This window comes from Pezoporus flaviventris, unplaced genomic scaffold (genome assembly GCF_033815535.1).
Source record: "Pezoporus flaviventris isolate CSIRO_AGI_PZ_B2104156 unplaced genomic scaffold, CSIRO_AGI_Pfla_v1 ptg000097l, whole genome shotgun sequence".
Lineage (NCBI taxonomy): Eukaryota > Metazoa > Chordata > Aves > Psittaciformes > Psittacidae > Pezoporus > Pezoporus flaviventris.
The window spans coordinates 1,743,691-1,767,543 of NW_026892645.1; the positions used below are offsets into that span (position 1 = coordinate 1,743,691).

Below are 23,853 nucleotides of genomic sequence, written 5' to 3' on the forward strand. Positions count from 1 at the left end.
GCCTCGTTTTGTTGGAGGATAAATCTGTTGAGAAGGGGTTTAACTGTTGAAATGCTTCCTCTTTCTGGTGCAAATGGCAAGATTGCTTTTCAAAGTGCTTTTCCCTGGGAGCTGTCGCTCGGGCAGAATCCTGCATTTATTTCAGGCAGAATGGCACATTGTTTTATAAATATCTTTTCTGTAGTTTCAACATAGCTGCTGGTTGTTGTGTTTCTTATATAACGCTGCCCGAGGTCTGTCTTCACTGTCTTAGGTTTGCTTTACTGCTCGCTCCTCTGCCTTTGCTGTTCAGGTTTTCCTGCATAAAGTAACCCCCCCCCGGGGAATAAATCAGTGGTGCTTATTTAAACAGACCACAACTCAAAGAAAATGCTGGTGTTTTTGGGATCTCCTTTGCCATCCACCAATGGCATTTCCAACGCTGTCTGAAAACATTGATCAGTAATTTCTATGAGCGATTGCTTTTCCGCCCCAGCTTCTGGGGCTTCGCTTTGAGCCTTTGATGTGGGGTGAGATGGGTTCCTCTGCTCCTGCCTGCTTTGGTGAACTGTCTAAAAACGCTCTGCCTCTTTCCCTGCCTTCTCCCTTTTTTCAGATGTGCCCTACTTTGGATATTCCTGCATTGAATGTCTGAGGAGCTCCAGCCGATCCTGAGCCATGTCGCAGATGTTGCACATAGAGATTCCCAACTTTGGGAACACCGTTCTGGGCTGCCTGAACGAGCAGCGGCTGCTGGGGCTGTACTGCGATGTCTCCATCGTGGTGAAGGGCCAAGCCTTCAAGGCTCACCGGGCGGTCCTGGCCGCCAGCAGCCTCTACTTCCGAGACTTGTTCAGTGGGAACAGCAAGAACGCCTTCGAGCTGCCGGGTACCGTGCCCCCCGCTTGCTTCCAGCAGATCCTCTCCTTCTGCTACACCGGGAAGCTGACCATGGCGGCGAGCGAGCAGCTGGTGGTGATGTACACGGCGGGCTTCCTGCAGATCCAGCACATCGTGGAGAAAGGGACGGACTTGATGTTCAAGGTCAGCTCTCCCCACTGTGACTCTCAGACCACCATGATCGAAGACCCCAGCTCGGAGCCGCAGAGCCCCTGCAACCAGCTGCAGTCGGCCTCGGCGCCCTACGTCATGTCCCCTTCCATGCCCATCCCGCTCCTCACGCGTGTCAAGCACGAGAACCTCGAGCTGCAGGCGGCCGCCCTGCCCGGCCTGCCCGGCAAGCGGCCTCTGGAGCCTGGTGCCCGCGATGGGGCTGGCGGTGGCACCAACACGGGCCCCCTGAAGCTCTCCCGCGTCTCCTACTATGGGATGCCCAACCTGGCCACCCTCATCCCCAACGTGCAGCAGGTGCAGTACTCGCAGGGGGAGCGGACGAGCCCCGGCGCCAGCAGCATTCCCACCACTGACAGCCCCACCTCCTACCACAACGAGGAGGATGAGGAGGACGACGAGGCGTACGACACCATGGTGGAGGAGCAGTACGGGCAGATGTACATCAAGTCCTCAGGAGGCTACTCTGGTAACGGACCATCTCTCTTCTTGGGTTTTCTGCTCGCCTGCAGTGGTTGCTTGGTTCTTCTTCAGCCACTGTGGGTCGTTTTGGGCTTGTTCATCAGGCTTTTATCTCTGGGGCTTTGTTTATTTGTGTAGCACTGTGCAGAAAGTGATGCACGTGGTGGGCTTGGGGCTGGTGTCCAGGTGTGGCATGGGCAGGTTACCCCGTGCCATCACTCATGGGCTACGTCCCAGGCTCTTTGTATCATCTGCCACGGTGGGTTTAGCCCTTGTTGGCTGAGGCTGCTGACAAGGTGCCTGGTGGCTACATGAGCCATGCGGTGGTGACACCCATCCCATGGTGATGACTGGGTCACCGGCTGTGGGTCATTGAGAGGGGTGGTCATCCGTGGGATGGGAAGTGTCAGCCCTTGCCCAGCAGGGGTTAGGAGGTCAGCCTGGGAGTTAGTCTTCAGCAAGGTGAATGTTCCCTCTGCACTGGCTTTTCAGAACAGATTTTTTGTAAAGTGACGAGCACAGGACATTTGGAGGCAGGGAGAAAACAGCAAATAAATCATCTCCATGCACGTTGTTCATTAGGAATACCTGCAAAAAGAGCGAAGGAAGGATTTTTATCCCCGCTGTTTGAAGTGACCCCCCCTTTCCTTTGCCAGCCTTGACCCGCACATCACTGTCGAAAAGGGAAAAGCAGTTGGGGGGGGTCTTGATATTATTTTAGCTCCCCATTAGAAACACCATGCCCAGAATGAAACAAAACCCCTCTCTTGCCCTTCCAGAAACTGTGGTTAAGAGATGGTAGTGAGAGTCCCTGGACATGCCTTAGAGGAGGTGGCTTCGCTTTGGTAGTGCTCAGCCGGGAGCTACTGGCTCAGCCCCAGGGTGGCACAGGGGCAAGAGGCCCCTTCCCTCTCGCTTCCCATGTAGGAGGAGGCTTCCTTGGGCATCTGGCAAGGCTCAGACCCTGCTGAGGAGCAGGGGAAGGCTGGGGTCTGGAACTGGGGGGTCAGGACCACAGATGCCGAGTCAGGTCGCTGGCGTGCCTGCATCCCGCACGGAGGCAGCTCACAGCATCCCACGTGGAGACTCAGCCTCGGCACAGTGGCCTCCTTGTCAGAGCTGCAGGTGCTTGTGGCAGCAGCTTTGATCCAGGGGTGATTCCCAGGGAGGGACATCTTCCTGCTGGCGCTGGCCACATGGAGCATCCTCTCACCTGGAGCTGCTTTCCCCATTACAGTTCTGCGCTGGAAGTGCTGGGCTGATTTTGCAGTGATTTCACTCTGTTTCGGAGAGCTGCTGGAGTCTGTTTCCCTAAAGATGCTTCAGTTTATTCCTGAGCAAGGGAGACCATTTGACAAGTATGGCCTTTTCTGTTACCTAAAGCCAGGCTTTCCCTAGGACTGAAAACAGGTTCACCCCACTCAATGTCCCACCCCGTCCCAAAGAGCAGGAGCCCAGCATCCCCTTGGCATCTCACCTGCTGGGGATCAAGCAGATAACCAGTATTTTCCAAGCATTTTTAGCAAGCCACGTGCAAAAGGAGGGAAGCAGACTGGTAGCAGTGTTACTATTTTAATATCAGAAATATCTGCTGAGACAAATGGATGAGGCAGTTGTAGAAAAAGAGCCTCAGAAGCCTGTGTGCTCTCTCTGCCGTGCTTCAAGTCCCAGCGGTTGGTACCAGGTGGGTGAGGAGGAGTGGGACCAGGGTTGGGGACAAGGCCCATGGTCTCCCCCCTGACAGGAGCAGGGCCCTGGCTGCTGTTGGAGCCAGCCCAAACAGAAATCAGGCTGGTTTCCCCCACGCTGGTTTTGTTTCTGTTTTGCTGTGCGCTTCCCCTGTGCCGTGGAGCACGCAGTGAAGTAACGCGGCTTTGCCTTCAGCACCGGGGCTCGCAGCGTTGTTCCTCACAGCAGTGGGATTATACCCTTGGACACATTTTTTCCCTTCCCTGTCACGGGGCCAGTTCATGCAGTAACAGAACAAACTGAATTCCGAAGGCGAGGGCAGGACCGGGCCAGCGCAGCAGCAGCTATTGCTGTGCCTAACGCTTGTGGTGCGGGATCATCCCAGCTGGAAAAGTGAACATAGGAGAAGCTTTCTCGAGTGTTGCTGGAGGTGCCAGCGCCAGGCACTGATTTTTCCTGCTTGGTTTCTGTAGGGAGAAGACTTGAACCACATCAGGATGCCGAGGTAGGGGTCACACAGGGAGGAGGCAGGTTGGAAGCGTGGCACTGCCCGGCCGCACTGTTAAGCTGTGATACACCACATTTGTGCTAAAATACCTCTTCCACCCCAGGATGGTCCAGGGGAGTTTCTTGTTTTAAATAAGTCAGCTATAGTAGCAGGCTTCCTGGAAAAGAGGGCACACAGAAAAAAGAGATTAAAAACAATAAAACCTAAGCTATTCCATGATGGTTTGGACTTGTCGAGCTAACTGTGTTTTAATTGCTCGGGATAAACTGTACCCTCAAAAGGTGCAGAATAATAAAACCATAAGATGGAAGAGAGAAGCCAGCTAATCCTGCTCCTGGCATGTAGATCCTGACAGCCTTACAAAGGCCTGGGGGAGGGGGGAGCCCTTTAAAATAGTGATTGCCAAGGTTTCCAAGAGCCCCGTTTGTAAAAACAAAAACAAAGCCAAAGAAGAGCAGAGCAGATGAAGCCCTGCATTTCAGAGGCTTTTTGTTGGGTTTTTTTCCTCCTTTTTCTCCAGTTTCTCATTCCCAGCTGAAGCGCTGACTGAGCTGATCCCGGTGAGTGTGTGGCTGGGATGCTGGTGCCTGATGCTCTTCGCTTGCCTTGTTCACCCCTTTTTATAGTCAGAGCCGTGCTGAATCTCCAAAGCCAGGATGAGAGAGACGAGAAGCGCATCTTCCCCTTAGCCAAGCGTTTGGTGGCAGAAGAGGGAGTGAGGAGGAGGTCTTGTTAAGCAGTGTGCCTCCTGCAGCGCTGGCACTGGTGTGATGGATCAGGACAAGAGCTGGACCTGTGAAAGGAGAAGCAGAGCAGCAGACAAGAGAATAAACCCAGTGTTAAGCACAGGCCGATAGGAGTGTTAGGTTTAGGTGTTGGTGGACAGGGTGGCAGCTTGCAGGGGGATGTGGGGAAGGTACCTCAGCGCCCACCAGCTTCTGGCCATGTTTGGTGGCCTCAGTGTCACCACTGCCATCCCCTTGCCTGCCTGCTGCTGTGGCAAGCTGGGAGCATTGCGGTAAAATGGCTCCTTATTCTCTAACTAGGTCTGGTTGTGGAGAACATGTGGGCCTTGAGGACACGGGTGAGACTTAATGAGGTTTCTAGCATCTGATTTGAGGAATGCACAACTCCAGAAAACATTAAACAAAGGCAAAGTATTTTTATCCTGGTTAATTACAGCGTTGTGGGCCTGATCTGAAGTGGGTTTCAGCAGGACTTGCAGATGCTCGGCGTTTCTCTGCACTGAACCTCGTTCTTGTCAGTCAGCTCTGCTCAGCAGATGCAGTTAATTCAGTTTTGACAGGCACAAGCAAAGTTGCACCAGGGTCCGTCCTCCTTCCCTGCCCCTCCTGCGCCGGTTTGCAGGGGAGAGGGAAGAACTTTATGCAGCAAATGGCTGGAATGTAAAGGCTGGACTTGAAAGTTATGAAATCCCGAACTGACAGGAGCACGCCTCATTAAAAATTCATCTAAAATAGCCATTATAGAATAGTTGTGGTAATTAGCTGAGAGAATAGTTTTCTCTCCTGGCCTCTTGATTCCTGACAGTAAGGAAAGAGGGCAAGAAACAACCCAGAATCCATAATGAGCAGCTCCGGCACAGCTTGTGCAGCATCCCGGCCCAAGCCTAGGAATGACACGCTGCAGCGCTGTAAATCACAGCTCGTGACGCCGGATAATTACAGCTGAAATAAAGTAGCTGATTCTAACTGCAGGAGCAGTGACCTGCTTGGGTTGGAAAGGACCTTAAAGCTCATCCAACCCCCCGGGCAGGGACACCTTCCACTAGAGCAGCTTGCTCCAAGCCCCTGTGTCCAACCTGGCCTTGAGCACTGCCAGGGATGTGGCAGCCACAGCTTCTCTGGGCACCCTGTGCCAGTGCCTCAGCACCCTCCCAGGGAAGAGCTTCTCCCCAGATTTCTTTAGATCTCAGCCCCTTTAGGTTCTGGAAGGTTACTGTAAGATTTCCCTTTGGCTTTTTGTTGCTTTTCACACAGCCCTGCTGCTGGAGGCACCGCTGTGTGCTGATGGGAGCCCGCCAGCGCCAGCATCGCCCGTCCCGGCACGGGGACCGGTGATGCTGAGCAGCCGGAGGCAGCCAAGCCCCACACCGGGGCCATGCAGCCTCTGGCCTTTTTTGGCATTAAACCTCCAGTCCCAGTTTCCTCCCCGTAAAACACAGATGTTTAATTTTGGGCTGGCAGATGTTTCACTCCTGGCTGAGATTTGAAGCGAAGGCAAGATAGGGGTATTTATAAACCAGTGATATTTTTCCTATACTAATTCCAGATTACCTCCCTGTATAAATAGGTCACAAATCAAATCTCTCCATTCCAGCCCGTTGTTATAAATGTACTAATTGTAAAACGTAAACTATCCCAGTTGGGACTATATCATCTCCCTGTCCCGCAGTGCGTGCGTGTGTCCTCTGTGGTACAGGTTTACATACGCAGGCTGATGCTGGCGATGCCGGCGCCGTAGCTGGGATGCTATTTTTGGGCTAGTCCCACTGCCAGTGGAAAATAGGCTAATGGGATAAAAATGTTTGTAAAGTGTAGCTATGTGAAAAGAAACTTCTTGCCATGTAGAGAGCAGGGAGAATTATCCCTGTGATTGCGTATGTAGTGGTTGGCAGTGGAGCAGGTGATGGTTTTGGAGCCATTCTGTTGGACCAGGGCTCATGATTTGTGGTTTCATGCTGAGGCTCTGTAAATGTTAACTTTTGGGTGAGGGTCGATGGCTCTGATCTTTCTGTATCTCAGAATCTCATTCCTAAACCAGAAGTAGCTGTTTGCTACCCACAGGAGTATGTTGTAGTTTATCTGCAGTAAATGGTCAAGAGGAGAACCCAGGCTGGTGGGGCTTGGGGATTCAGGAATAATTTTGAAACGCTGCTGTTTGGGTTGCAAGGAAATAAGTGAATACTGACCCCAAGTGTATGGCCAGCAATTCCCAGCACTGCCAGACCCCAGGCAGTCGCCCAAGCAGCTTGTTGCCCATCACTGATGAGGGTCACCAGGAGCTGTGTGGGCTCAGCATCTCTGATGCAGCTGTCCCGGCATCACCAAAAGCACTGTGGGCTCAGCAAGAAGGTGTAATGGACCTCTGAGCTGGACAGTATATTTTAGGGACAAGGAAGACATGTGCCCGTAGCGTCACGCAAAGCTTGGAGCCATGAAGCACCCGTGACTCCAGCTTTCCTCCAAGCTGCTTCTTCAGCCAGAAACCCCAGGATGTTTCCCATTCTGGACCAGTTGTCGCCAGCTGCAGCATCCATGTAAGTTTGAGATGGATAAAATATAGCAGTGTTTGGCTGGCAGCTCTCATTGCTTCCTCTGTAATGATTTCCGGCCCCTCTCCGCTAGCTGGTAGGCTCCTTTCTTGGTGGAGAACAAAACTGTGTTCAACAATACCTCACATTGTTTGCCCTTTCATTCAAAGGGAAGGAGCCGCTGCCCTCTGAAGATACAAATTAATTAGAAGCAAATACTATCCTGTTCTTCAGAGCATAAAGGCCAAACAGACTGGCTTTCTTTGAGAACATGGGACCAAAGTGTCTCTTGTATCCTGCTTCTTTACATAACCGATGGCTATCTGCTGAATTGAGGTGGCACTGAAAGGCCTAAATCTTTGGTTGGTTTTGTTTCGTATCGTTGAGTTTGTGCTGATGTTTTAATGGAAACCAAGTCCAAACCAAATGATTGGTGCCCATGTTTAAAGAGATTTATAGGCAGCGAGCCAGCAGGACAGCTGTAATCAAAACAGAATCATGCATTGAGTTGCACTTGGTTGTTTTAGCCCAAATTTTAGTTTATGAAGTATTTGATTTCACAGGAAGGAATGTAAACTTCTCAATGGCTCCGTGTGTAGGAAGTGAAATGCCTTCAAAAGCAGAGAATTCCTTCAAGGCAAGACTGTTACCAACCGGGGCAGCAGCGTTGGCTTCCTGAAAAGCTACTTTTCTTTCAGGTTTGACACCAAATCCTTCAAAGTTCCTCCAGGGTGGTAGCATGAGCACAGTGCTTGTGGTGATCTTTCCCTTGCCTGCCCCATTCTGGCTACTTTAGGATCTCTTTAGCCCCAGAATTGGTTCTTATTGGGTGTTTGCCTGTGAAGGTGGTAGAGCAGGTAGGTTTGTCCTTGTCTGCCGTAGCTGTTTTGCCTTGGATGCTGTAGGTGTTTGATTTCTTCAGTGACAGCAGTTTGATGAAGGAGCAGGCAGGAGGAGGAGATGGCTGATGGTTGCTCAAGTCTGAGTTCTCCTCTGTTCCCATTACAGCAGCGTTGGGTCACAAGCTGCGAGGAGCCTTCTCCTGCTCTGACCTCTGTCTCATTTGGGAGATGGATTGCGACTGCTTTCCCTGGAGACCCACAGCCTCTGTATTGCTTAAAAATTAACTGGAGGCCTCTGAGAAACTTTCTGAGAATCCATCTCGGTCTGCACAGCTTCCCCTCACAGCTTAACCACTGCTGGGTGTTAGGTGGGGAGGAGTGTCGTAAAGCCATTGCCAAGTTCTCTTTTAACCCCCAGTAGCATCACTCACCTGTCTTCTGTTGCTGCTGCTGAGGATCTTAGCACATCCCAGTCTGGTTTGGGGGATTTACCAGCAAAGCAATCGCTCATACATGGGGTATATATATAATTTTACCTTCTATTTCAGCCTGTGTGTAACCTGCTGAGGGCTCTGGGTAGGAGCTGATGGTGGTATCCATTCCTCCTGCTTCCTCTCCCCTTGAGATCTGCATTTTGCAGTGGCCCTTGTGCTGTAGCGTGCTGTGGTGACCATGCATTGCCAGAGCCAAAAAGGCAGTGAAGGACAGCAGAGCAGGCCCTCCCTGAGTGTTGGTTCCCTCATACCCAGTGCACCTCTGCTTTTGACTGGTTCAAGCTAGAGCATACTAGTATTTCCTTGGATATATTCTACTTATCACTCTTTAAAAGCGTCAGAAATACAGGAGGTCTTTGAGATGCTTCCTCTGTACGCATAGAAGGTGACTTCCATCTCCAGGGAGAGGGTGTCTGGATGCTTGGAAGTGCTATTGAGCAGGGAAACATGGCAGTTGGTGAAAATGCTGTGTGCCAGTGGGACTGCACAGCATAGATAATCAGGCTGTGATGGCAGGAGAAGTTCGTTTAAAAACACCATGGGAGTTGTTCTGCTGCTGTTTGGTCCTTAATCACTGAAGGAAAGGCTGCTCTGCCATGGTGCAGCTCCACGGCCAAGGGGCATCCTCCCGGTATTCCGACTTTTTAGGGAAGGAGGGAGCGATGAGGGTGGCGATGCCTCCATCCCCGTGCCTGCGATAGGATGCCACGGCACAGCACGGCGGCGCGGGGCATGTCCTAGTTAGAACACTGCTCCCATTGTGCCCGAGCCATCGTCCCTCGGTTACTGCAGCAACAAGTCTGCAAAACTTGTTATTTTATCTAGAGAGAGGAAAAGTGGCCCCCAGAACACCAAAATAATTGCAGGAAAAGGCACCTTTTGAACAGGAGACATTTTGAGTTCAGAAACGCGGATTGCTGGCGTTTTTCCTTCTCTCTGTATTCACAGGTACTCAAGCACCGAGCTGAGTTTGATTTTCTGTGTGGCACTTGTACCATTATCACATTTTGGGTTAAAAAAAGGTGGATTTTTGTAGAGCTGGGCTGCAGGTCAGCGCTGTAACTGCCCCCACCATGTCCCAGTGCAGCTGGCGTTTCTGTACACCTCAGCCCAATTTGGTGTCAGAAATCGAAATTTTAGGCAAGCCTGTGGACTTGCACTGTAAATGTGCTTTAGCGAGGAATCCCCTGTATGCCCACAAGACCCGGACTTGCACACTGCTGGTAGGACAGTTCAGTACTTCCAGTGGTAATGACTGCAGTGGTGCATTGGTGGGCTACAGGAACTGTGTGTCGGGGCAAGTCACAGCCATGTCCTGGCAAACCCCAGTAGTTTGGTTGTGAAGCCACAGCTCAATAACATATCTTGGCTTGTTGGTTGGGGTGTCTCTTGTTGCTGAGAGGAAACAGTCGCCTGCAACAGGCAGAGGAAGAGAAGGAGCTTCAGGGTGTGAGTTGGAGCTTGTAGGTTGTGGCTGGTGGGTGCCATCTTCAGGAGAGGCTGTGGTGACCTGTCTCAGTGCAGAGGGCACCCACAGAGCCTGGCTTTTAACTTCAGCAGGAAAAAAACACCAGGAGAAGCAGTTTTGGTACTGATGCAGATATTTATCAAACTTGGGCAATTCACTGGTGAAGTAACCTGCTGTTCTGGGAGCATTTGGGGAAGCCAGCATCCTGTGCCGCGCTGACAGAGCTATGCCAGCTGTGCAGAGCTGCCTATTTTCATAAATGATTAACTTAGGCGAAGTTAAAGCCTAATTAGATTCTAAGAATCCCTCTCACAGAACCTGAACACACATACAAGACTGCTGTGGCAGGTGATGGGGGGGACCAGGGGTTCTTCCCATGCTTTCAGGTGGCATCTGCCCCACAGCCTATAGCCCTGGTAACAGCATCTGGAGAGGAGGAACATTTCCAGCAGCCACGTGAAAAATTCAATACCTGACCTTCTGTTAATGCTGTTCCTGCATAATGAGCTGGTTTCATGGTGTTCCCTTTTCATTTTTAAGTTGCTCAAGAGAAGCCGGAGCAGATCCCACTGGAGAACCGCTCCTGTGTCCTCATCCGACGGGATCTCGTTGCTCTCCCAGCCAGTCTTATCAGTCAAATCGGATACCGTTGCCACCCAAAACTCTACTCGGAGGGAGATCCTGGAGAAAAGCTTGAGCTTGTTGCAGGTAATGAAGGGGGAATGTTTCTTTGGTTGGCAATTCCTGGGAATCATTGATGTTTTCCTTCTTGAAATGTGGTGCTCGTCCTGCACCATTGCTGGAGTCAAGCATCCTGTGTGTGCCCTTCCTGTGTCTTTCTGGATTATTCATCACCAATCATCCTTTTGAAAGTTCTAAGTTTCCTTTAATTTGCTGATAGAAAAATGTGTCATTAACAGGATTTATTCCATTGAATTAATTTAGCATTTTAATTGAATTCTCCAGCTTGTGTTCTTCCTGATTGGTGCGGGCTGCATCGCAATTGTGGTTTGATTTAGATGCACAGATCTAAAAAAAAACCTGCTGAAAACCCCAAAACCCTCTCACATTATCAGATTTACAAAGCTGTGGGGAGAAAGTCTGTGTCAGTGCAGAGGCTTTGAAAAGCCTGTGAAAGCTCTTATAAAATTGGGGGTGTTATTAAGTGGTCAAACCCTGCAGTAGGCAGGAAGAGAAGGAACTGGGTTTGGTCCTTTCTTCCATCTTTATTTTCATTTTGGGGGGAGTTTACGATATTGGAAGCACTCATTACTTCTCTGTAAAGGATTTATGGGCAACCTGAGGTGGAAGGTGATGCTGTTTAGCTTTAATGGTACTGGTGGTGTAGAGCTGAATAAAAAGTGAAATCCAGTAGCTGTCCAATGTGTCCATGCCAGCCTGCAGCCCAGGTTTCTCCAGTGCTGCACAGGAGATGGATGTTGGACTGGGGTATCCAGGTCAAATTCCAGTTTCAATAATTATGTTCTGCTTTTATCAGTTCCCCCCAGTTTCGCTTTGCTGCAGTGCTCCTCTCAGCCTGTAGCCCATGCTGCTGGGAGGTTTTTTCCCCCCTGGATGTAGCTGCTTTTAGTTGAAGTGATCTTTGCACAACTGCCCATGCCTGCTGCCACAGTAGGGAGGGTTCATTAATACCTATGAAACCCTTGGTATGAAAATGATACGTGGCTGTGCAGTCAATCCAAATCAGTTGTCCTTTCCTTCTGGACATTTATCTCATGCTGAGTAGCAGGATTTCATTTTCAGGCTGTAGAAGGAATCCTTGTTTCAGGGGATGCCCAGGAAGTTTTCCACCTGATGGAGGACGGGGCTCGGATGGAAGGCAGCAGTAAAACGCGCACGCCGCAGCACAGCGGACAACCACAAGTATTTATTTGGTATCTGGAATATTCATGTTGTGCCCGTTTACATTTTATGTGAGATTTCTTAAAGCCATCAAGTGGTGCAGGTTGTTTGCACAGGGAGAGCTGCAGAGCGGCTGGAGGCAGCTCTGCTTGATTTGCATTTTTCAATCTGGGAAAAAAAGTAGATAAATATCACTAACTGATAGTGGCTGCCTCGGCTGGGTTTTATTTATCAAAGTGAAGTTACCCTCTGATGGATTAGCTCTTAAAATACAGCTGCTAAAGGAAGCCAGGTCCTGTCTCAAACCGGGTGAGAGCTGGGGCGGGGGCTTCTGTCTGCAGCAAAAGTTTTCCTCAGGTCTCCACTTTGGAGCATTTTCCTTTTGTCTCTGATTATTTGTGCCATGATTGATGCTGGGGACTTCAGCAGCTCTGTCCGAGAGGCTCTTCAACAAGTCTTGCACTCATTGTACATCTGATGGATGGATTCTGTGCGTGGAAGAGAATACATGCAACCTGGAGAAGGGCTCTGGACAAGGGCCTGTAGGGACAGGCCAAGGGGAATGGCTTTAACCTGCCCGAGGGGAGACTGAGCTGAGCTCTTAGGCAGAAGCTCTTCCCTGGGAGGGTGCTGAGGCGCTGGCACAGGGTGCCCAGAGAAGCTGTGGCTGCCCCATCCCTGGCAGTGTTCAAGGCCAGGTTGGACACAAGGGCTTGGAGCAAGCTGCTCCAGTGGAAGGGGTCCCTGCCCGTGGCAGAGGTTGGAGCTGGAGGAGCTTTAAGGTCCCTTCCAACCCAAACCAGTCTGGGGTTAATGATAAGGTAGCACATTGAGAAGCAGGATGGCTCGGAGATCCAAGTGGGGATTGCTCTTTTCTGGGGCAGGACCAGGGGCCTGGCTGCCATCCCTGGGCAGAGGGTTGGGCTCAGGGAGCTGCCAGTGCTTGCCCCGATGGCATGGGCTGCTCTGCAGCTCTGTCTCCATCCGGAAGGTCAGGGACAGTCATCTGTAGGGTTTCCTGGAAATCCAGGAGGTAATTTTATTGCTCCAGTACATGTTTTTGTATCTTGAGAACAGAGTGTGTTCTGGGTCCAGATACAACCCATTATTTAATCTTAATTAAAAGCAAATACCAGAACCCTCTCCTAAAACAGTGTGCTTGAAAGACAGGATAACCTCCCCCTGTAAGCTGATGCTGAGGCGGGAGCAGTTTGCTCTGTGTGACTATGTGCAAAGTAAAAAGGTTTGATAAGAAACCTGCTGTAAAGCACTGCCAAAGCCCTGGACGTGTGCAGCTGCTTTGGCAGGGGCTCTTTTTTCTGCTGGAGAACGTTCTTAGAGACGGTGTGTTTCAAAGTCAGCAGTTCCTGTGCATTAGAAGGAACATTCCTTGCACACCACAAGTATCAGGAGGTGATGGGCTGGGGTTTTTGGAAGCAGTTACATCTGTAGTGTAACCCCGTACCTTTCCTGTGCTAGATGGGGATATTCTTTTCTTTCTAGCTCTGTGCTCTGCAGTCTTTGACTTGAGAAGAATGAAAGGCCAAACGGACTGGGGTTTTCTTCCTTCAGCAAGAATAAATAATCTGATCTGTACATACAAAGTCACTGTATAAAGCCTTGCTCTGGGTGTATTTGCAAGAAAAAGATACTTTCACTTGATTTCCATACAGATAAAATTAGTTATTACTCTTACCAGGGCCTTGCCGTGACGCCAGTGATGACAGTCCCTGCTAGGCTTCTCCAAAGATCCTGCTGCCCTCGGTGGGCTTCCGTGGCAGCGTGTGAAGAACACACTCCCTCCTGCGTTACAGCGGCGGCCGACCAGCGCAGGAGCAGTTTGCTCGTGCTCGGAGGCGATGCTGTCAGTGAGACAAGGGTTTAATTTTGAATTCTCCCTTCCCAACCCTTCCAGGCTCAGGTGTTTATATCACCCGGGGGCAGCTGATGAATTGCCACTTATGTGCCGGTGTCAAACACAAGGTCCTTCTGAGACGTCTTCTGGCCACCTTCTTTGATCGGTATGTCCTCTTGCTCTCCAGACCCCCAGGGATTTGGTTTATTTTCTGCTGTTCTAACCACGTTAATAGAGAATGTGTCAGGAGTGCTTCATCCTTCCTATGTGCTGCACTGATTTCTGTGCTTTTTCTTAGTGATGCATGAACCTGAGCACAAGGGTTTCCAATCCCTTACCTTAAAATCATGTAACATAGCGACCCCTCCATAAGAACCTAAAGGGAAGAGGACAAGGCAGTGGCTGTCACCTGGAGTCCCCAGTGTAAGGATCCTCCTTTGCCTTTCTTGCAGGAACACGCTTGCCAACAGCTGCGGAACTGGAATCCGGTCCTCCACGAGCGATCCCAGCAGGAAGCCCCTGGACAGCAGGGTTCTTAATGCAGTCAAATGTAAGGAGAGAGATTTTCTGCTGCTCTGATGGAACAGCAGGCTAAGAGCAAAGCCAAAACCTGAGCAGGGAAGGCCATCTCTGTTGTGTAACAGTGGGGACTATCTGTGGTGAAGTCGGGTTATAGGAAAATTAATTTTCTTTTTTTTTTTTTTTGCATCATTTTGGGGCCCAAGTTAATTTTTTGGTGGGTTTTGGCAGTATTTTAATATAAAACATTATTGCTGCTTGACTGTTTTCCTGTATTTTAAAGCAGTGGTTTTACAGTTAATTAACTTATTGATAGGTGCTCTAAGGAGGAAACCTAAGTCATGTTTTTGGCAGCATCCAGAGCTTGATACCACTGAAACAGGCCATCTCCGTGTGCTGGCTTTTATGCCTCCAGGCTCATCCGAGCACAGGGCTCCACCCTGGTTTATAGGAGCAGAGCATGCAGCTCCAGGCCATGGTCCAGTCCCATCTTCTGCCCATCCCTTGGTGGTGCTGGCCCCACTGTGCCCAGGCTGTGGCTATGTCCTGGGCTTTTGGGACTGTTGGTCTTCAGCAGTAAATGCTGGAGTGGGGTGACCAGCACCTCGCTGGCAGCCTGTCTGGTGCTTTTACAGTCTTATTTCCTTGACTGTGTATTGTAAACCCTTTTTGTTTCCCTCAGTACCTCCAGTGGGAGCTCTGCTGCAGGTATCTGCCTTTTAAAAGGCTGCAGAAAGCAACAGGAGCTTTTGGTTTTAACATTGGAGCTGCAGACAAAGTTCTGCATCGTGCCACGTGGCTTGGCTGGGGTGGCTCTGTCTTTGTAGAGCCGCCGAGCTCTGTCTCAGGGCTGGGGTTGCAAAAGGTTCAGCTGTTTAACCCCTCTTGTGCTGCCCTGCAGGTAAGATCCCCTTGTGTTTGCATGATTACACAGCGCCCTGACTTGAGCCAGGGCTGGGATGTGCAGGGCTCCCTGTGCGTTCGTGCCCAACGTTGGTGTTTATACGAGAAAAGGAGAGTTTGGTTACTTCCATCAAGGTAGTTTAGTTATTTATGGCAGATGCTAGAGACAAATGGTTAAATATTTGGCTTCTGAAGTCACTCTTGAATACAAGGAGCATGCAGTGGGACAAAAGGTGCCTGCTGGTGAGGGAGGACCTGGGCGGTGCAGGAGACCCTGATGGGTTGGTGCAGCGAAGCCTGTTTACCGTGGGCTTGATACACAGTGGAAAGCAGTGTGTTCTCTCACCCACGCTGGATGCTGGGTACTGAATCTTTCTGTAAACTTTATTGTGCTGGAAAATGAAACTCTGAGCAGGTTTTTTGTTACTATTTCTTATTTTTAAGTTTGGGAAGATAAATCTTTCCTTTCCCTGATTGTTGCTGTGCTGCTGAACTCCAGGGGCCTTCCAGCCACCCTCTGAGATCTGTAGCACATGGAGAAAAGGGATAAGATGGCAGATGTTCAATACATAGACACAAAATCACTAAGCTGTGCTGGAGGTGCTTGCCCATAGCTTGTGCGTGGTGCTCTCCTAAGACAGGCTCCCTGTTAGCAGCTCACACTGCAGGGCCATGGGTCTGGACCTTCCAGGCTTGGTCTTTGCTGATGTTTGCAAATACCTTCAGAGGCTGGAAAGGCATCGCTGTCCAGTGCCACTGCCATGTGTCAGGGCATAAGATGACTTCGTACTGCCTGAATTTTACCTTGTGCACAAGCTTTAGCTGATAATTATTCACTGTGGCAGTTCCTTGGATGTTGTTCCATAACATCAGGTGCTTGGTCCCCTTGGAGGAGCAGGGCTGCAGCCAAGGTCTTGTTGGGCTTCTGCAGAGTACGTGCTGGTGAAGGGATGTCAGAGCAGCCACGCTGGCAGGGTTGCTGGTCCATGCAGCACTGGTTGGCCCTGCAGCGGCTGGCACGAGGCGTGGGACAGGCAGAGGACAGTCCTTTGGGCAGCTCCTTTGCTCAGCCAAGAGGAGCTCCGGCATTTCCCAGCCCCACAGCTGTGCCTGCACCTCTGTGGCTTTAAGAGCCGTTGATGGATCTACTGTTGAGGTGTTTGCGTTGACCTTTTCTGTGTCCATCTCTGCTTCTGGCCATCCCAGCGTTGGTGCTGTACTCCGGCTGGAGGCTGGGTCCTCTGTGGGTCCCTGCATCCCCAAGGGCTGAGTGGTCCTGCGCCAGCGCCCTTCCCCAGGCCAGCTGGGATTTTTATGCCTTCTGGTTTTATCCCTTCCCGATTGTCCCAGTCTCGAGCTGAGGAACCCTTGTCTGTAAGTCTCCCCTTGCGAGAGCTCGGTCCATGGGTGAGCCTCCTCTCCATGGCATCTGCAGGTCTGTAGGACGGGACAGAGGCTGTGTTCACCTCTGGACCACCTTTGTGGTGCTTCCTCTGAATCCTCAGCTCTGTGTATCCCTGTCTTTGCAGTGTATTGTCAGAATTTTGCCCCGAGCTTTAAGGAAAGCGAGATGAATGTTATAGCAGCCGACATGTGCACCAACGCCCGCCGCGTCCGCAAGCGCTGGCTGCCGAAGATTAAGTCCATGCTGCCGGAAGGGATGGAGATGTACCGCACGGTCATGGGCTCCACCACAAACAGTGTCCCCCTGGATCCTGAGTTCCAGCCCAACACTGCTCAGGTCTTTGAGCAGCGAATCTATGCAGAAAGGAGGAGCGATTCAGGAACTATAGTAGCCTTGAGAACTAACACAGTGAATGTAGAGCTAAGCAATGGATCCAACCAGTCCTTCGAACAGAGCGAGGATGCCGAAGGGGCTGGCTCTGTGATACAGGAGGCAGCTGCCACAGATGCTATGGCATCGGATACCCAAAGCACTCCGCAACCTTTTGAACAAGGTTCGGGCTCCTCCAGCCGGCCCGAAACTCCTGTGAGAAGACAAGATGGTACTTTTGGAGGGACTTTATAAAGAGAGCAAACATTTCATGACCTATAAGGGATCTGTAATACTAAAGCTGCTTGCATGCATTACTAATACGAAACAAAACAAATGTGATCAAGCCACTTACCTACTGAACTGCTACTGTTGCCTGAAAAAAATGTGATTTTTATTCTGCTTGTATTTAAAATTTATGAAGGAAATAATCGCATTCGTTATACTGTAAACGACTAGGTCTGTGGCGACCTACTTCAAACTATTGGGCTCCTTTTTTGATATTCCTGAGGTTAGTCGATAAGATTGTAGCTTTTTCCTTATTTTTTTTCTTTTCTTTTTCTTTTTCTTTCGGTTTTATTTGAAGAAGGGGAGGAGAAAAGCTCGCCACCCCCCACCCCCGCCATCCCCACCCCATCCATCACTCAGCTCAGAAGTAAAGCCATCGTTAACCTTGTCCTCTACAGCAAGTTTTACCGTCACTTAACAGGAAAGCGAGGTGCGTGAGGGTGCAGGTGCTGGGACTGGCGATGGTTGTCTCTAGCAGAAGGGCTTTAGCCAAGTGGGACAGGGGTGGGGGAAATCGTTACAGGCTCCTGCTGTCGGAGGGAGCCCCTTGCAGTGGGTGCTGCAGGGCAGGATGCTGCGGGGTCCGGGCGCTGCTGGAGGCTGGCAGGGACTCGGTGCCGTTGTCTCCGGGAGCGTTATCCAGTTCCTGGGATCAGGGATGGTTCCATGGGAGTTCAGGCTTGCACGTGTCGGGAGGACTGCGCGGGGTGCAGGTGGAGGCCCTGGCCGGTGCTGTGGTTGTTGTCGGGTTTTTTCCCTCAATACGGCTGGGTTTGGGGTTTGGTTTCTCTCTCCCGTCCCCCCCCAGCAGCTCCTTTTTGTTTGCTGCTCCTTCCTTGCACCTTCGCATCACCCACTTGGGTGAATGGGCTCATGGCACCCTCGGCAGCAGGGTGTGCAGGTCCTGGGGCATGTGCCAGAGCTGGGAACAGCCCCCCTCAGCCACCTCCGAAGGGCTTTGGATGGGAATCCACGCATGGAGAACGCGTTGGTCTTGCTCCAAAGGGCACGGAGCCGGGAGCTCTGCACTGGAGGCACAGTGAGGCGTGTGGGGCTCGTCCACTGCCCCTTCCCTCCTCCCCAGACCAACCAGGCTCTCACTTTGTAATAACCTGGAGTGGGTTGGAAGTAAAAACAGAAAAAATCAGCTTCGCTGCCTTCTGTGAAAGGTTTTGGGGAGGAGGAAGCATTTTGCCTCTTGCTCATCCTCCAGACAGGCCCTGCTGGGGTAAAAGCCCAATGTTGAGTTATTCCTCTATTATTTCTATGTTGAAAGCTGATGTCTCCAGGCTGTGTTGGCTTTGGTGGCCCCAGATGGCCTCAGCTCAATGGTGCAGGAGCTGGGATGGGACCTGCAGGTGCCCTGGCTGGGCAGCGGGTCCCATCTTTACCCCCTCGCTGCCTCCTGCCTACGTCAGCTCTGCCTGCTCAGCCTCGGGATGCCCCAAGGACCTGGAATCCCTTCCTCGTGCTCCTGCCAGGCTAGGGAATGCCGGGCATCCATGGTGATGCTGAGGCCGGGGTGCCCCAAGGGCTGGGGGCAGCGATATGGAAGCCAAGTATGGCTTTTTCCTTTCCTTTTTGAATTACTATCTTTACTGTGACTAAACACCTGCTTTAATGATATTTGCAGCTTGTTCTTTAGCGAGTTTGGGACTATGAACAAGTGCAAAGTGCACAAAGAGTCACTTTGAAGGCTACTGTGGCTGTGCTCTTCTCTTCCCTGCTTTGGTTCCTGAATCCAGACAGCGCTTGCTCAGGGTTTTCTTCCTTCTTTGTATTTCCATTGGGAAAGGGGGTGGGAGGAGAGGATAACCCAACTTCTGGCCATTTCTTTTGTTTTCTTTGATACTTGAAGCAGTTTTTTTGCATCGTAGTCACAAAGCTGTCCAGAGCTTAGCCTGGTCCAGGGCTCCAGGAAAAGAAATCAGTGATGGGGTGCTTCCTGCCTCATGGCTGGCACAGATTTGGGGTTTTGGCATGGCTTGGCTTGGGTGGACCATGATGCCCTGGACCACTTGAGCTGGTGGTGGTGAGGGCTGGTGAGGGCGGCAGCGTGATGAGCTGCTGAGAGGTGTGTGATGCTTCAGGGGAGCGGGGACAGGCAGGGCCAGGGGCTCTATTTGCACTTTACCCACGTCAGCAGATAAAACTCGTGCTCTTGCTGAAGCCCAGAGCTGGGGCAGCTCGTCCTGAGCCTGGCAGCACCATGGGAGGAGGCTCCTTGTGCGCAGTGATGCCCGTTGGTGCTTACCTGTACCAGGGGCATGCAGCCGGAGGACAAACATGAGCAGGGGGTGCATTGGGGACCACAGAGCTGAGCTTGGGGTGCGCTTCTTCCCCTGCCATCCCCGAGGAGATGCAGCGGCCCAGGTCCTTGGCCATGGGGGTGTCCTGTCCCCCAGGAGCTGGGGTCCAGCTCTTGGGCAGCTCAGCCAGGCTGTGGGGCTGGGGGGGGCCTCATCCACCACCACCTCCCCAACAGGTTTTGGGTTTGCCAAAAGCTTGAGGCAAACTGGGAGCGGAGCCGGGTGTGAGAGAGCAGAAGTCGTCCTGTGTGTGTCTGCGTGCGTATATATACACATATAGAGAGATATATATTAAAGAGAGAATGCAAAGGATTCCTCCTCCTTTTTGGCACTTGCTGGGGCTGGGGGGCAGCCCGAGCCCCGCGGCCGGGCACTGCGCTTGGCTGGAGGGATTCATTCTGGACCAAACCCGAGCCCAGACAGTCGGTCCTTGCCCAGTGGGGCCACCCCAGGGGCAGCAGCAGAAGTACTTGAATGGCTTAGGACAGAGAGTCTGAAGAGAGTCAAGTTGCACAGTGAAAATATCTATTTTTATACCTAGCACAACTTCCTGTATATTTTGGGGGTTTTTCTTTCTTTTTCTTTTCCATTTTCTTTCATTTCTTTTTTTTTTTTTAATTATTATTATTATTTGGGTTTGTTTTATTAATTATTATTATTAGGAAGGCAAACTTCTCAAATGTGAAGGGCGTTGGGTTTCTCCTTATCTGGTAGATGAGGGCAAAGCATTTTGCACTAATGTTTCCTGTGTGTGGAGGATTCCTGATATGTTTGCAGATGTTACATGGGAATGATTGTATTCTTCTGAGAAAAAAACCCCTACAAAACCGTCGAGTAACCCCTCTCAAACACTGAATGTAAGGTGGGAACAGAGCAGTCATCGATTGTATGCGGCTTTCCTGAGTGCCTTAGAATTTTTTGATCCTTTTCTTTTCCAAGGAAAACAGATGAAGATCAGATCAGAACCGACTCCTTCCTCCTCTTTGTTTACGACACTATTTTCAATTCTAGAATTTGGGGCTGCTTTATAATGTGAATAGGAAACTGCATTCATCTAGGTCTGACAGTGTAAAATCAAAGCATCAGTATTTATGGTATGTCTGCACCTTTATTCTTATGCTTGACTATTAGCAATATTACATGTATATTATATATCTAAACTTATACCAAGCACCTTTAAAGAAATCCGAGTGTAAGCATCCAAGTTACCTGCAGCTGCCATATAGTGTAGAAGCCAGCCCCTCTCCTCCTCCTCCTCCTCCTCCTCCTCCTTAGCACCCGTTACCACCACCCTGAGAGCTGCTGCTTTGCAGAAGGGCTGCATGGCCTCTGCTGCACCCCGGTCCCGCTCGGCATCGGCCGGGGCTCACGGTGACCCCCGGTGTCCCCCGGGCTGGCTCGGTGATGGAAGGGGCTCGGGAGGAGGGATGGTGCCGGCACAAGATGGGGAGCGGGTCCTGTTTGCCACCCTGATGGTTTAATTCCTCCAACTGGGGTTTCACCCTCTGATCCCCCCGGGCTCATGGGGCTGGTGGTGGGAGCCTGTCCACGGGTGCCACCAACCAGGGCTCCCCTGTTCCAGCCCACGCGGCCCCCCCAAACTGGAACAACCCACGGCTGACGGGGGAGCAGAGCACCCCAGGGAGCTGCCGCCTCCCTCCCCTCCGCCCTTTGCCCACGGGGGGGTCCCTCAGATCTTTGTGTGTCGGAGTCTGCTCCCTGAGTGGAGAAGGGCCCGCGGGAAGCCGGGATGAGCCCCGGCACCACATCCCCAGCGCCCCATGGCCAGCCCGGGGCACCCCGGGCTCCAACTGCTGTTCAAAGTGTTCCTGCTCTCTGAATCGTGCTGTGAGCGCTGGCGGGGGGGGGGGGGGGCATCGGAAACCCCTCGACTCCTCCGATGAGTTTCTTCCACTGTTAAAGCGTTTTGCACACAAAATGATGATTTTTATGTCAAGGTAAAAAAGCCAAAACTTGCAATACTATTTTTAGCAGACAAAAAAAAAGAGAAAAAAAAAAAAAAATAATTAAAAAAATAATAATAAACCAACTGAGTATAAATGTATAAAGATTTTTGACTTGAACGTTTGGATGGCACTTGATTCAAATAGAACATTAATCCTTTGGACAGGATGTTTGGGGAAAACCAAGAAAAAAGGACTTAAAGTACAAGGTTGTTTTTAAAGCGTCTTCATAGGGTATTAAGTAGTACTGTAATTCATGACTGTTAAAATACTGTGTGCTGTAGGGAAATCTCACAGTACCACTGAGTTATGTTCCTCGACTGTCGCAGCCACAAACGATGCTTGCTTCTTCTTTATGTTGGTTTTCTCGTGCATTATTCACTGGTATTTATGTGCTCTTACTCTGTATAGTTAAGACTGTTATTTTGTAGCCATGGCTGACACGATGTATCAGTAACTAAAACAAAAAGAGACAAGATTAAGACACCCCCTCTTCCCCCCCCCCCCCCCCCCCCCGAGCTGGAACTGTGCTCGTAGCTGTTTTCATATGATGAAAAATCCATTTAAACCCCCCCAAAACAACCAACCCGACGTGATCATTAATTGTAAAGCGCTTTGTAAAATTCACATTTACAGAATAATAAAGTAAATTACAATTAAAAGCGGGTTTTTGCCCTGGTTTTTCTTCCCTGATGGGGGCGGATGTTGTTCACCGGGAGTTAATGGGTACCAAAGGGGCTCCACGTCCCTGTGCTGCTCCACTTTAAGGCATGAAACAAACCCCAGTCTTGGCCAGTTGTCTGGGTTTGCCCAACTTTGGGGGGTTTTGGAGTTCCCTGCGCTGGGCTCTCCCCACGCCTCAACTCAGCTCCTTTGGGCATCTCTTGGCTTTTTTTCCTGGACACATCCCATGGTCCCTTCTTCCCTTCCTCCTGCACTCACTTTATTTATTATTATCTCTTTAAATTGAGTTCACAGCCCCCAGATCAGTGCTCGGTTGAGGCCGGAGGATGCTGCATCAGCCAGACCCCACTTGCTGCCTGTTCACCACAGGAAAACCTTCACCAGGCTCCAAAGTAGGGGCAGGTGAATGGCTGCAGCAGGAGAAACTGCATCCCCGCTTCCAAGGTGGGAATCAGGACCCGGATGCATGGGATGAGTTTCCAGGCCTTGAGGAGTAAGTGGCTCAAAGCTGAGCCGGGTGCAGGGTGAGGATGCTCCCTGTGATGCAGTGCTGGTGGCTGCCTGCACCATCCCTGCTGCCAGGGGGTAAGGTACCAGTGTGGATGGGGAAGATGCTCTGGTGGTGAGGCCATGGGAGAGCAGCGGGAGGTCCAAGCCCTGCGCCAGGGCTCCTGGCTCAGGCTGTGTGCAGGGATGGGGCTGTTGGTGGTGTTGACGTTGTCTATGGGGTGGGGAGGGGGAGAAAAGGGTTGCAAAGCCAAAGAGCCTGAGATGCACTTGCAGGGGTTGAGTGGGGTGCGAGGGACCCCTTGGCTGGGAGGGAGGGCAGCGGGTGCCGGGGTGGCAGGAGCAGGATGGGCTGCGAGCACGGCAACGCTGCTCTCCCTCATTTTTGTCTGTCTTTTCTTTCCTCCCAACCCAATTGGGCATAAAATTGCTGAGAAGCTGCATTTCCTCTGCTTAGCAGGGGGAAAAAAAAAGTGCCCAAAACCACTTGCATTTGGGGTTTCATTTAATCTCATCTCACTGAAAGGAAAAACACAGAGACTTGGATGCTCGCGCACGGCTCGCACCGCACGTTACATAAACCATTTCAAACTGATTTATTCTAAATGAGTTGTTATAATCAGAGTTTTCCTTATGAGCAGCTTTCTTGCGAGCGTCAGGGTTTCAGGGAAGGGGGGATAGAAAAAAAAGGCCCAACCCCAAGCATCACGCGACCGCTCCAATATTTCAAACTGATTGCTTATAAACACCATGTCTAAAATTAGGCCTTTGGTGCGCGGCATTGTCAGGGTGGGTGTGTTATGATCTGCAGGGAGCATAAAGAGAGAAATGAGTTATTTAACCAAGTAAACGACGCTGCTGTAGAAACGTGCAGAGGGAAGGAGCGTGGTGGTGGAGGGGGGGGAACGGGACCTCGCACTGCGGCAGCCGAGCGGGGCCGGCGCAGAACGCGGGGTGCATGGAGGAAGGTTTCCTCTTTGCGCTGATGTGATTGCTGTAAAGGAGCCGGTCTCTGCCCCACACAGGGCTGTGATTTGGGAGAGGGAGGCAGCCGGGGGCACTCATGGGTGCGCTCTTCCCCAGGGCATTAAAACATCCTATTTGTGGGTGCTGTGTTGGGTCACAGCCGGTTCCTGGAGGCAGCTCTGGGGTTTAAAGGCTCGCTCTGTCTTCGTTGTCTCAGGGTCTGCCCCGGGGAGCGCTACACCCTCAATGTCCCTGAATTTGGCTTTTCCCCTCAACCTGTGCTGTCTTTTGTCCCCCAGGGTGTTCCAGGGCTGCCCTGGGTGCAGGTTGGCCCCAGGGACACAGCTGGGTGGGTCGGGGACCACCAGCCCGGGGGCACTGCACCACCCGCCATGGGGAAAATGCATCCAGGTCTCAGTGCCCAGCGGCTCCCT

General features: G+C 51.2%; 1 protein-coding gene across 5 annotated transcripts in view; it reads left to right on the top strand.

The window, feature by feature from the left end:
* NACC2 (NACC family member 2) overlaps nt 1-21,927 on the top strand; it is a 56,131-nt gene extending 34,204 nt beyond the window's left edge. For all 5 annotated transcript variants that reach the window (XM_061476920.1, XM_061476919.1, XM_061476922.1 and 2 more), the window contains 5 exons: nt 596-1,519; nt 10,328-10,495; nt 13,566-13,671; nt 13,958-14,055; nt 16,457-21,927. In XM_061476920.1, the coding sequence (XP_061332904.1) occupies nt 658-1,519; nt 10,328-10,495; nt 13,566-13,671; nt 13,958-14,055; nt 16,457-16,956 (1,734 nt within the window). In that variant the 5' untranslated portion in view covers nt 596-657 and the 3' untranslated portion in view covers nt 16,957-21,927. The remainder of the gene's footprint in view (nt 1-595; nt 1,520-10,327; nt 10,496-13,565; nt 13,672-13,957; nt 14,056-16,456) is intronic.
* Nucleotides 21,928-23,853: the final 1,926 nt, after the last annotated feature.